Raw genomic sequence first — 14,350 nt, 5'->3', positions numbered from 1 at the left:
CTGTCATGAACGCTAAGTAAATATAGGGTCGATATTGTCAAAGCACTGTAAAAAGAGAATTATTCTATAGATTTACATCCATCTCTTATGTAACATAATATGAATAGTATCCTGACAGCACCTTGTCCAAATGTAGTAATGTCAGAGTTAACTATCTGATCACTTCCCCTTCAGTGGGAAAAATCTCAACTGAATTTAATGGGGTTTAGGTCAGATACTTGTATGCAGCTAAACTCAACACAAAATATGATCAGTTTTCCATTGTAAATACAATCACAACACCAGTTCAAAGTACTTAGTTCACAGAGAGATTGTAAGCCACAGGTTTTTGTCATTTTCTCTTTCCAGTTCAATCCCATAAGTCCAGAGCCTACTTTCCTTTCCACAAGTCCAGTGTCACAAGTTAAACTTTCAGACTGCCTGTTTGTCAGAGGACAAACATTGGGAACAAGTCCAGCTCCATTTCACACAACAGAATCACTCTGTACATCATAAATTGTACTTAGGCACAGAATGATTGCATAAAACATGCAGAGTCTCACAAGTCCAGCTTTGCACCTGTAGCATAAGCCACCAAGATACACTCAAGGTGCACCATACATTGTGACATGGACAGAGATTAGCTGTGAATGCACCGCATGAGTATCTCACTTTTCTAAAACAATTTCAACTTTACAATATTACTAGACATATTCATTGTTAATTTTAGTACATTGTGTTCTTTGAGTAGGAAGGGTGAGAAGAAGAAAACATCTTCTTTCCGATAAGTAGAAAGGGGAAGGGAGAAACAAGTCAACTTGTTGATAATTAATTGTTACCATAGTGCCATAATAGCAATCAAAGCTATTATAGTCACCCAGAAAATCTTCATGGAGCAAGACTCTTTCCTCTTTGACAAACAGACCTAGAAAACGAAAATGTTTGGTTAATTTAAGTCGCACATAACTAAGCTATTACTTGCAGATTAAGAGATACTACACTAGTCTGATTTTAAGTTAACCTTGTTCCTTTCTGAGGAACCATACAAGTCATCCTTATATAGGGGTCAACATCTAAAGAGAAAAACTTAAGTAATGAAAGGCTCCCTAGAACGGTGATTGCACTGCACATTGTTGGTACTCTGGGGACATAAACATTTCACAGGATGAAAGGCTGGGTAAAAATAACAGCTCCTTCTCTTTTCTTCCTGCTATTTTTCATACTCTTGAAGTATTTCAAAATCAAATTAAGAACTCAGTAAGCAGTGGCCAGAACTAAAAGATGAGCAGCTTTCAGTATATGGTCAGATCACGTTAAACCGGGGCTGGCATAAATACAGAAGAAAGGCACTTTCCAGACAAGTAGGATGATCTTAGATGATGGAGCATTTTATTGTTATTATGGAATAAAGAACATTTATTTTCTCTTGCTCTTGCACTGGCAAAAGCAAGGTAGGCAAATGAGTGTTGGTTCATCTTAAAGAATAGGACTTAGCAGCCTAGGAAGACCGTCTTGAAAAAGGTCTAACTAATTTAACTAACTCATTCAACCCCTGTGAAAAGCGGTCTCCTCTTTCTATACCAGGATGTGGGGAAGAGGAATTGATTCCGCAATAGCAACAACATCCTCTCCGGGTCTTAAGTACCTGAAAGACAGCATTATCCAGTGCAAAACAGGAGATGCTAACTGCAAACCACACTGAAAGACTCATCCAAGGAAGAAAGCTGAAGAAGAATTATCACTGTGCAAACTTCCAAATCGAAATGAGCATTTCTGTGTAAGGCTGCACTGCACCATGTAAGCACACCTACAGGTTCAACAATTCTCTCCTATTGAGGTCTCCTCCTTCACAACGTCACACAGCATGGATCTACTCTCACACACACAACGCATAGGCAAGAAGTCGAAATGTCTCATGTATTTTCTATCTCAGTGCAGTTAGTTTTTAAGATTATAGCATGGCACTAAATAATTCTGGATAGGGTATTTGATTCTGTATTTAGAAACATGATAGCTTTCAACAGTATTTCAGCACTTACTTACAAAAACTGTCTCATAGGCATATTTCATGTATTTAATTTCACTCACCTTGCTGGATTTTAGCAGGACTGATTTTTTTGATGGCAAAAGACTAGTAGCTCGACTACACCCACTGTAAGAGACAAAATCTTTTAACATTCAAATGCTTCAGCAACTAATAGAGGAAAAAGAGGCATTTTCAATAGGGTGCTAATGTCACTTGCTTTTGCAATTTTCACATTTAAAAAGAGAAAGGCAGAAGTGTCATCAGATTCATTTTCAAGAACAAAGGTCTCCAGTTAACTCATTTAGGTGAATGCTATTAAATGTTACATTTGATTTCAGAGAAAACTTGGGAAAATGGTTTAGAAATAGGAAATGCTCATCACTTCCACTGAAGCACTAATGAAGATTCTTTCTTGCAGAAGCAGCTCTGCAGATTTCTCTTGGCAGCAATTTCCAAGCTCCAGGGCTGTAACTGGACATAATCTATCCTTGCTTTATGCAACTGAAGCAATTACAAAAATGACTGCAATTTAACAAGCCATTTCAAATATTAATTTTGTCAGTGAGTTAAAAAATATGACAAATTTGCATTTTTTGCACAACTTAAATGCTTGAAATGAGTTAACTCCATTGTCAAGCAAATTGGTTTTCACTTCTACCACAGAGGCCACTTCACCAATTTCTGTGACAACTATCAGAGAACATTCTAGACAGAGGTACCTGGCTTTGCTCCCTTCACTGGCTGTTGACTTTAAACTGCTCATCCGTTTCAGCCTGGCCAGTTTCCTATTCCACTGTTCCAGTTCTTCTATTCTGACTTCAAGGTTGTTGGTTAGTTTACAAAGCTGCTTTACAGCACCAACATTCTCCATAAAGATCTGATCCTGAGAAGCAAAACAATGACAAAAGTAGATACAGTATATTCATCAATCAGATGTAGCAAGCAGTAATGAGTACAGAATTCATCTATGTACGGATACCCTGAATATTCAAAATGCAAACACAAGTTATCTCACTGTAAATGGGACGCACTTATGACAATAAAACCCTTTTGCCAGATTGTAAAAATTGCTTATGTTCAACTTGCAATAAGCTGAAAATGAGGACTTGCAGAAAATTTTGAAGAAGCTAACGGGCTTTGCAGACCAAAAATTTCAACTATATTTTACCTTCATACTGTGTTGAATTTTAAACCTTAATACTGTCACAACAGGTGTCTAGTATGTGATTTGTAGTGCTCCAGCTGAACATAGATTTCAGAATCCCTTAGCAAAATGTACATCCAGCCATCTACCTACAGGATTGACTAACCTGGCTCAGACAAGCCAGAGTTTCTATCCATGTTGTACACATAACATTAATCACATGGGAATCAGTGAGACAGGGAAAGATCGAAACTAGAGGACAAGCTGCAATGGAATAGTATTTTGTTCTCCCCTTCAACTTCTCCAGCCTCTTACAGGAGTCCTGTAAGTTCTAATACCATGACCAGCTCTGCACCTCACACAGTTCAGACACCCTCCATTTACTCCTTCTGAATATTTTACCCAGGAAAAGCCTTCTATTCTTCTACCCTCTCTTATCATTATCAATCTGCTCCTGGAGAAGCCCTCAGTACAACCATCCAGGTAATTTTATCCATTTCTGAGCCAAAAATGATTACTGATCCACTGCAGGAACATGGTTAACAGTATACTTTCTTTGCTGTGTTTGAAAGAACAGCTTTCTCATACTAATGTACAACCAGACTGAGGCCATTAAACCTTGCATGAAGCTATTACTGCAGTTAATGTTGCTAAATGTTCCAGTCTAGTCAAGTCATGCAGAAGTAAGGCAAAAGCAGAGTTTTGCCTTTCGCATTGTAAATGCCATGCACACCTTTCTTTTAAAGGTGACTGCATTCCACAAAAACAGACAGTATTTTGTATAAGCAGAACCAGAGCACAGGTATCAGTGGTAAGTCACAACTTTCTCTACTGCCAGAAGACCAAAGGCCTGTTTAACTAAAAAATTACTTCAAAATTACCTCCTAGAAATGCGAAATCATTTCTATGGTCACTTGCCCTCCTATCAATGCTATGTAGTGGCTGTCCTTTCCATTCTCTTCAAATCATGCATGAGTCTAGTCTAACTAGCTGAGAAAATGGCTCATCTGGCAAAATGAAGGAATACTTTCTTTGGGAAAAAAGGACTGATTAGAGTTTTACTGCCTCACTGATGACAAAGTACTGAGCACAGAGCAATTGTGAAGAGAAGAAAGATTCTTGTCCCAAAATAGCAAATTTCCACACAGTTGAGTCATTCCTCTAGAAAGTAGCAGAGCCTGGTTCAAATGTGTAATGCAATCAATTAATTTTACAGAGTTTGACAGCTCCAAACAGGTAACTGACAAAGGGACAGAACCAAACCAGCCGATAACCTGCTTATCTGGAACTAAACTTGGAATGTGAGATAACAAAGTCCAAGACCTCATCACCTGCCTAACTGAACACAAAGATATGAAGCAATGTCTATTTACTACTCAAGGTGCTGAGCTATTCTGGAGTTGGGAGCTCCAAACATTTAAAGCAGATGTTCCACCTGGACATCAGATGTTCCAAATCTCTGAATTCAATATACATCTTAAACTGTTAGACACAGATCTCTCCTGCCCCTGTCACCCCAAAGGTCAAGAATTGGCATTCACATCTCTGCCACAGGTATCAGGAGAAAGAGGAGAAAGCACAGATTTACCTAGCTGCATTAAAACAATGTCAAAGTGTGTGTGAAGTGATCACAGACCTAGCCCAGTAATCAAGAAAATGCTAAGCAGCAAACAAGCCATTGCTGTAACAACTCATTCATGCTTGGGCCACATCCATGGCAGAATCACGCCCTGCAGGGTGCAGCAGGCTTTCTCCATTTGCCAGGTCACACACCTGGAAGACATCCTGGCAAGCATTGTCCAGAGACCCAAGCTACAGAGGAGAATGGGAACACAATGGGCCCAAACAGCAGTGCTGTGAGGCACTGTTACAAATGGTATTTTGTGTGATATTTCAGCAAAGAGAGTTATAAATCAAAAGCTCAACTGTCCAACCTAAAAGTTTTGTCAGAAAAAAAATGACTACCCCAAAGCAGTTTTGTGGGGGCTCAAAAATGCAAATGATGCTGCAGCTGTCGCACAATGTAATGGAAAGAACTAAAGGGCAAAATGAACCTAATGTCACTATCTAACACCACTGCTCTTCCGTCAGCATCTAGAAATCAGCCACAGGCTGAAACCCTGACCAAAAGGAAGGGAAGAGAGCACAGGACAATAGGCTGTGGCATTGTTTCCAACCATGAGCATGGTAATTACTGTGTGTACCATAAACATTTTAGAGTATATGATTTTGAAGCTATGATAAGGATTTCAGCCATAAAAACCTTCCCAGAGAGCACACAGTTAGCATTTGTATTTGGTATGAAGTGATTACACCAGGACTGGAGTAAGGAAGTTTCTATTTAACAAATAGAATGCCATCATTGCTTAATTCACTTCTAGAACACTTAAATAACTTAAACATTTAAACAAAAAGAAAACAAAAAAACCCCAAAAGAATGTTTGCGCCACACTTGTTGGACCAATGCTATGAAATCACTATCCACCTACTTTCTCTCTCAAGACCATACCTTGTCAACCATAAGGAAGTTTTCTATTTTTTCTCCATCATTACAAGAAACATCTCCAACTTCTCTAACAGCTTGGGGTAAAAGTTCCTTCACTTCCTGGGCTATTATTCCTGTCCACAAGATAAGAGAAACTAAAGTCAGGAAACACAGTAGCAGTCGTTGACCATGACTGTATGCTTTGAATTGCCCATCCCTAAAAGCTGCAGGTAGGGCCAAACATGATCTAGCATTTCTCTATGCTAGGAAAATCCATTATTTCACTTTTTTTTTTTTTCCATTCCACACAAAACAAATCTTTAGAATTCCCATTTCTCTGCAGTAAGAACAAAACTGTTCATTCTCATTAAACCTCTGGAAAAAATAACCTACCTTTAAAAATTGAAATAGAAGTTGGAAAATTAACAGAAATACTTAATTTTGGCATTTTTATATCACAATACAGCAAAGTATGCAACTGTTGTATCCTAAGAAATTTAGGATGAAATGGTAGGGTGTGCACTATGGCACAGTAAGCAACAGTGGAAGTAAGTGAAAAATGGGAACAGAGCTGACTGAATACCTGTTTCGTGGGTATTTTTTATTCCCATAACAGATGCAAATTCAGGCTTGTAGTCATACTCCACCAGCCTCATTTGTGTTATTCTTCTCAACTGCTCAGTCGTATCGACCTAGTTGGACAAATACCAAGATTCACATGTTGAAACACTAAGAACGTTACGGCATCTAGGACTTCACTGAGATCGCAACAAGCCTGACATGGCAACTTGGACAAATCTTTACATTGAAAAATATAGACAGTCTTCCTATTCCCCATTAGCAGAATGCTATTTGTATTTGTATATTCAGTTACCCTTCAGCCTGACAACTCCCATTTACACAGATATCCCCAGTTTCTATGGTCAGCCTCTTCCAAAGTCCGTAAGCGATGGCTCTACAGGGCACAGTGGTACATCCTATTTCTCTAGGCCAGAATTTCAGCAGACTCAGGATAAAGAAGCTGCTTCACGTGTCAGAACAATGATCCACACATGTGCTGTGGTGCAAACATAAATGCCCTAAATACTCCACAGCCCTCACCTCCTGGATATTCTGTTTTGCTCGGCTGTCAGATGGATGCATGACTCTGCCCATAACTTTTGCATTTCCGCAGACAACCAGTGCTTCGTCTGGTGCATCTGTGTTAATTCCTACTCGACCATAACAGACTATCGTCTCTGGAACATGTCCTCGCTGCCATAGTACATCATTGTCATTCTCAAACTGCCCTGGGTTAGATGCCTGGAAGAAAAAATTATGTTTAAAGATATAATATAGCATAGGTGGACTATTGTTTATTCCATTAGAAATTCAGGGAAAATGAAATGCCAAATCTTTAATATTTAAATTGTATGCAAGAGCTCTTCTAAAACACCAACAAAAAAAACTAGAGTGGAGACACTTCTAAGTGTTTCTGCTCACACAACACTGGCCTCATTGCTTTTTCCCTTGAATTCTACTTTATTATCACCTTAAGCTAGATTACCAATGGCCAAAAATTTCCAAATTTTAAATTTGACATTATGCCACATAACCATTCTTTATTTACCAGCAAATTTCAGTTAAGACTGGAAATCAGAAAAGACGAAACAAGGCAGAGATTCAACACATGTGGTTCATAAAATCCTCTGTAATGTTTTCAATTAACTCGTATTAGACTTTTCATGTCAAGGAAACGGGGTCCTTCAAAGAACGCCAATAAAACAATGGAGTGTGTATAGTTAGAAAAGGCATTTGATTTCAATAATCAATTGTGTTTGTTTTGTGGGGTTTTTTTTAAGTTTGAATTCAGGCTTTAAAATCTAACTCTGAAGAAAAGTATGATCAGGATAAAAAGTCCGCACTCATTTAAGAAGCCAGGCTTTCACAAGGCTTTGCCACGTACAAGGCACGGTGCTCTGCACTTACCACTGTTTGTCACAATTAGAGCATGATCTGATATGCCTGATAACCACTACTCAGCTGTTAGTTTTGTTATGTTACATTTGAGTGTACAAAGGGCCAGAACATGAGCCGCTTTCTCTCATAGTGCATTTGCACAGCTTTGCCACTTTAAGGTAGCCAGTGGCTGGCTTGCTGTACCGCGCCACTGAAGCCCTGTCAGACATCTGGAAAATGACTTTTTTTTTCTTTCCAGCTTTCCTGTTGATATTTTCACCACTTCAGATCACAGCCTCTTGATCCCTTTGCTTTTCTCCCTTCTTTTTTCTTTGTCTGGAATAGTGGCCAGGTTTGCAAGATCACATTCCCTGTATTCCTATTAAAAAACTGTCTCACACACATTGAAGGAGCTTTCTTCATTAAAATTTCAAAAGAATCTAACATTAAAAATGGTAGAAAAATGTAAATTTCTAAATCTTACCTAAAAATATATATCTTATAAGATAACAATAATCCCAAGGATGAGTCAAATGTGAAAATTCAACAGCTTTCCCAAATTAGTAAAACAATGATATTTGTAACACTGCTATATGCAGAAAGAGAAATTCAGATGAAAGCGGTATTGTAGAAATGAACAGACAAAAAAAGAAAAGAACTAAATACGCAGAAATTACACTAACACAATGCTTCAATGTCCTGAAATAAAAGAACCCACAGTAACAGCCAGGATGATAAAACTCAGCAGGGCAGAAGACTACTCAACTCCAAACATTACTTTCAAAGCCCTTTCACAGGTCCACCCAGAAAGGAGCTCTCGGCCATGTTGCCCTCCAAAAGCCTAACCGTAACTGCAGGAAGAGGCCTTACAGCACAAGAGGACACAAAGTTATGGCCCAGGCAAAAAAGGAGCCAGGACTGAAACCATGTGAAAGCCCTCATCTTCCTTTGGAAACCCCTGCGCAACACCACACAAACTGAGGATTTGTACTTTCACTCTCTCCAAACCCGAATACCAAGCTGTAACCATAAGCTTAGGCAGGTGATGTGCTGCCAAAAAAGGACCCAAGCAAGCAATGGCCTACAAAAAATTATGCCAGGGCTAAAAGCTTTTAACAGCCCTCACCTTTCTTTAGGAACCTCTTCCCAGCCCCACTTAATACACTAGAATTCTTGGTCTTATTTGTCTCTAAAACAAAATGCTAAACCTATTCCTCACCATAAGGCAAGGTCTAGAAGGACTTCATGCAAACAAGAAGCAGCTCCTTGACTGGTGCGCACGTGAAGGTTCACCAGACTGCAATCTCCCTGAGGCCCTCACCTTCCTTTGCAGTCCCACCACACAACATCTATGCATCTCCTATCTTTCTAAGCCCTAAACATAATCTTCACCCTAGAAATAACCATAACCCTAAACTATGCCCAGTTCAAACGTTGGTCACACAAAAAAGGGGCCAGGGACTGAAAGCTTTGGGCAGTTCCCACCTCCCCTTGGCAGTCCCCTTGCAACCCCACTCATGCTGGAGCTCTGCACTTTCTCTCTCCTAACCCTCCACAGCTCCTGTTACAGTAGAGCTCTGGGTTATTTCCCTCTTCCCAGTCTACCTCTAACTGTAGGCTAAAGCCGAGTACTAAAAGGAAAACTTTGTGTGGATGAGGGGGCTGATGTAATGGTCATGAGGAAGAGAGACCAATTCTTCCTTTTTCTGTTTTGAAACCTATATTACAAACACCAAATTAAGAGCTGGGATGCTCTGGAAACACACTGGAAAGGGGCAGCTATGGGTCTTAATTGTCCTAGAGCTGCTTGACCTTCTTTCTTTGCACTTTTTTTTCATTCTCATCCTCCTTTGAAAATGATGCATCAAGCCAATGAAAGCATTTACGATATTCCTGGCAAGTGCAGGAAATTTTTTCACCCAGAGGCAAAAACACTCTGGAAAAATCAGCATATTTTGCTATGGAATTCAAAACAACCTTTCTTTTTAAATTCTTCTATGGCTCTACTTTTAACATTTTAAAATCTCAATAATTAAAAGATAACAACATACTCATAAATATGCAAGTGTAACTTTTTTCCCCTCAATCTTTTTGAGTCAGTGGTTATTTTCATGCCCAAGAATCACTCCCCCCAAAGCCTCCTGGGAATATCAAACTAGTAAATACTTTTCACATGAAAGCAATATAAATTTCTACCTACCCTCACAATGATCTTTTCAGAGACATTTGCAGATAGTAGGTAGAATCGGTCCTGAGAGACAGCATACAGTCCAACTACCAGCATGAAGTACCTAATTTGAAATTGATTTAATCAAGACAATAATTGAAGTAATGTCTTCTCACAGAAAAAAATAAAATGGTTTAAATATAACTGCTATTACTGATACATAAAAAGATAGCCAGAACATTTTTTTAATGTATTTATGTTACAATATGAAAGAAAAATTATTTCCTTCACTCTCAAATAATATGCTATTTCAATCCCCACAATCACTGAAAATGAATAAAGATTACAGTAATTTTGACAAATTTAAGTAATGAAGACTAAAAGATCAAGACCCTTCCTTCCCCAGAAGAAAATTATTATTATTTGTGGTTTTGGCTTCCAGATTTCATCAGCCATCCTTCTGGCTACGATTTTCTGAAACAAACTCCAACCATGAGGATGAGCTATTTTCTCCTATTCTCATATCATTCTGTGACCCTAGAAGAGAGGCCTTTAAGCAGGTACCAAGCATCACAGAATTTGAAATAAAATCACAGACTTGGCAACGCTCAGATTTTTCACAAACATCAGCTCCATTCTAAAAGCAGACGTGCTCTTTTCCGTTTCACACACACAGGCCAACTAGCTCCAGCAATACCTCTGGTCAGGATTAGGTTTCCCCTTTTTTCTCATATTGTTTGCTGTTGTTTCACTGAAATGCAACCTCCCCAGTGTCACTTTAGTTATCTGGTCACCTGGCAGATCAACTCTAAAATAGAAAAGGAAACAAGATCAGGGAAACAAGCATTTGGAGATCTACCTAGCTAAAACTCATTAAAACAGTTTTGAGAAAAACTGACAAACAAAAAAAACAGAGGAACCCCAGTAAAAATGCAGCAACCCTGGTTTATAAAAATGCATTAAAAACACAGTGATGATGTCAAGGAGATAAACAGGATAAAGCACCAGGGAAACTGTTCTTAGTAATAGGAGTCTTGTGTTTCTTTGTCTGTTTGTACATAGTCTTGAACATAATAAAACCACATGAGTTCCATATGATGAGCATTTGTTGCATGCCAAGGTTAACATTACTTATTACTGGAGCTGAATTTCCACATTAAAACAAATAAATTTTACTGCTTGTCCTTTTTTTGACCTGCACCTACTTTATATGTCTGGAAGTATGAAATATACACCTATCTCTCAAATACATAGTGGCACTGCTCCTGTAAGTGATAAATAATAGGAATAATGAGTTTGCAGGAAGAAAACCACAGTCCACCTAACAGTCACCCATGAAACTGTTTGTCAGTATGCAAATGGAAGAAAAATGCCATGAGAGAGGTAATTTAGTGAAAATTGAGCCTTCTCCCAAGCTCAAAGTTCATTTTTGCAGATTATATATTGCAGCCTTTATCCCAGCACTGTCCTGTCAAACTTGACACTGTCTTATCTTTTTCTGGTTTAAGTCCTATTTAATTATTTACAGAGAACAGAACAGCTCCAACAGAAGACACTTATGCCAGAAGAACAAACATTGATTTTGCTAGTGAATTAAGATGCAAAGGACTGGCAGAGAGTTCCAGGGAGAAGCTGCACATACGTTTCTAGCAGAGGCACTCCCCCTTAAAAGCACTGCAAATACATCTCATGCCCATGTAGAACAGGAACATTACTGACTTTTTTCAAGATGGGAAACGCATCTGTGATAGAGCTCTAAACACCGTACAACGGTGTTGCTAGCTGAATATAAATATTTTGGATAGGCATACTTAACACATTTGCAAAGCTGCTGAAAATTTTCCTTAATGAAGGGAGACCAGGTATATATTACTACTGTGATTCTATGTGTGCATCCAGAATGGAATTTAGGTAAAGATCAGAAAACTGGCTTAGAGCTACTGTAAGTTTCCAAGAAACAACTACTTCACATTTCAGATAAATCATGTATTGAAATAAAATGGAATAAATTTCTCAAAATTCTTACTTAACAGGATGGAAAGTTTTTTTGCTTCGATCTGACTGAGACTGTTCAATAGCAATTGTTTGATTTGGAGCTTCTACCTATAAAGAAAAAAGAATTTTCAAAAATGACAAGAATATTAAATTTTCAAACACATAAAATTTGAAATAGAAATTAAGAGGGAAATTGTGTCTGAAACAGACAAATCTCTTTCATTTCTCATGGAACTACATAGAAAGTAACATGGGAATTGACTCCTGATCAACTGACACCTGACAGCTGGCCTAAAGCCCCAAATAATTCTGTGGACATAATTGAAAGGCGGGGTAGGGGGTAGGGAATGAAAAGTCATTGCATTAATTTGCAAAAGAAAAACTGCTTTCTGAATCTAGACTGTTAGTGGCTCACTCTTCCCCAGAGCATAAATGTAGATATTTAACATGAGAACTGAACTTACGCAAGGCAGTTCTATAAGTTATTTTAATGTAAATTTCTGTACCTTTCTGGAATGTTACCAAGCAGCACTTTGCTTCAGATCAGAACAGATGACAGTAATATTCACTAATTTCTTCTGCATTAGAATGCAATAAGAAAACTGGTAGTAACTGCCTTGTGAAACAGCTACATGCATTTTTTTTTTAAACCACAGAATTTTGGTAGTAAGTAAAAAACCTGTTAAAATCTTTCAGAAAGATTAAAATTTCATACTGCTACTGTATATGCATGCTACTACTGTATATGCAACCTTGTGGACCCATATTGGCTGGGACGAATTTGTTTCTTAAAATGAAAATGGAAATCCTGGCAAGAAGAAATGGGGAAATTTTGTTGGTTTTCTACACATGAACTGTTCAGGAAAATTAGATTTGATTCTTCTTCTTTGCTTTGTGAATTGTTTTTTTCAACACATTTCTTTGACCAATGGGTAGACTGGCACCTACATACCAGATGACAACCCTGCACTGCCCACAGAGGGAACAAAATTTCAGCCAAAGAGAGAGAAGTCAGTGAAACCATGGCAAACAGACAAACATGACATCTTTCAGCATATATCAGCACAAATATCCCTAGAACATCTCTTTTTTTGCAAGAGTTCCACGCAGAAGTCACTAGTAACTTAAAACAGTTCTATTTTGTCAGTTCTTGGTCAAAAATGACTAAGTTCGTTTCAATTATTTACCTTATTCTATGGATAATAACATACTAACTTATTAGCAGTAATAATCCCAAAGAGGAGAAATACTTGCCTTTATTCCAAAAGCTTTCAAGCAAAACTTTTCTATTGGTTTCCCCTCCAGCTGAGTTTTGACATATTTTGGATGTCCAGTGATTCCAATATGGACTGTGATTTGGAAATGATTCTTCTTCTGGCACACAAAGGCATCATCTGTTGTTGAAAAATTAAATCCTTTATCCGTGACAATGTGATATCCTACGGCAGGTCTACAAAAACAAGAAGAATAGCAACTTTAAGTACAGGCATATTTGAGTGACATCTTAAGTTCCTATTTTTTATGTGGTCTGAAAATTCATCTGATTTTTACTGACAAAATGGGAGTGGAAATACATCTTTACAATCGCTAATTCTACAAGTATTTTCTTCTTAGCATCTTAGAGGTGTAAAAATGAAAATGCATATAAAATGTACTGTAATTCTAGTCTGACACATGAAATGTTTGGAAACCAGAGGTGGTGAAGCTTACATAATCCTTGCTTATGAATCTGGTATAAAGGAACTCTGTGCACCTAAAAGCACAAGCAAACCTTTTAGTGTATTCAAGCATTCATTACAACATTGCCATAAACAAGAGCTGAACTACTGCTGCAGACAACAACGTGCTAATGAGCCAGCAAGACCCTATTTTGTTCCTGAATTCCCACACCAAGTGCTTCTGCAGAAGCTGCTGGGATTCGAATAAGGCTTTCCTCAAACTAAATGAAAAGCTATCGATACTAACCCTCTGGCCAGATGACTATAAAACTCTCCTTTATAATGTTGTCCAACTAAGGAAACCCTATTCTATTTATTCAAAGGGCCAATTTTTCACCCAAAGAGAAAGAGTATTCTACCTTAGGATTCACAGCAAACAAGGAAAGGTGTCAAAAGATCTTTCTGAAAGAGCCAGTGAAGTCATCATCCCCACAATGCTTCCAGTCCTCTGATTTAAGTGACGGATAATTCTGAAATAACAGGACTACGTGGCAAGGTCCTCTTATATGGGCATTGGTTTTTCTTGCTTTTGAAAGTTTGATAATGATGATTTCATCTGATGCTACTGAGAACCTCTCATTGACACAATTACTGAAGATGACTTTTCAGAACTCACCAATTCGTTTGAACATTATTAATTGGAAAAATCAAAATGTACAGACTTTACAAGAAATGTACAGAGTTTATTATCTTTTTATAAATTACGAACAAAAGATCCCTTTATCTGGGACAGGGAATAAAGAGAAAACTACTTTATAACTACTTCAAAACTACTAATTCATATGTTAATTAGTATTTAAAAATATAATGAAGGTCTACCATCTCCTCAAAACCATCGTTACTAAACTTCTTCAGTTTCTCCCTACAACTGGCAATTCTTTTTATTTATGTGGGAAAT

At 38.0% G+C, this 14,350-nt stretch overlaps 1 protein-coding gene across 1 annotated transcript in view; it reads right to left on the bottom strand.

Annotated features, from left to right (window-relative positions):
• Window positions 1-818: 818 nt before the first annotated feature.
• MYRFL (myelin regulatory factor-like) overlaps window positions 819-14,350 on the bottom strand; it is a gene marked incomplete at both ends in the record, with an annotated part of 15,646 nt that continues 2,114 nt past the window's right edge. The window contains 10 exons of the mRNA XM_010294550.1: window positions 819-904; window positions 2,068-2,131; window positions 2,725-2,888; window positions 5,659-5,768; window positions 6,218-6,326; window positions 6,736-6,936; window positions 9,773-9,863; window positions 10,437-10,547; window positions 11,766-11,842; window positions 12,989-13,184. Of these exons, the coding sequence (XP_010292852.1) occupies window positions 819-904; window positions 2,068-2,131; window positions 2,725-2,888; window positions 5,659-5,768; window positions 6,218-6,326; window positions 6,736-6,936; window positions 9,773-9,863; window positions 10,437-10,547; window positions 11,766-11,842; window positions 12,989-13,184 (1,209 nt within the window). The remainder of the gene's footprint in view (window positions 905-2,067; window positions 2,132-2,724; window positions 2,889-5,658; window positions 5,769-6,217; window positions 6,327-6,735; window positions 6,937-9,772; window positions 9,864-10,436; window positions 10,548-11,765; window positions 11,843-12,988; window positions 13,185-14,350) is intronic.

Source organism: Phaethon lepturus, unplaced genomic scaffold (genome assembly GCF_000687285.1).
Source record: "Phaethon lepturus isolate BGI_N335 unplaced genomic scaffold, ASM68728v1 scaffold32979, whole genome shotgun sequence".
NCBI classification, from domain to species: Eukaryota; Metazoa; Chordata; class Aves; order Phaethontiformes; family Phaethontidae; genus Phaethon; species Phaethon lepturus.
Note: the sequence above shows the minus strand (reverse complement) of the source record. Positions and strands in the feature narration are given on the sequence as shown.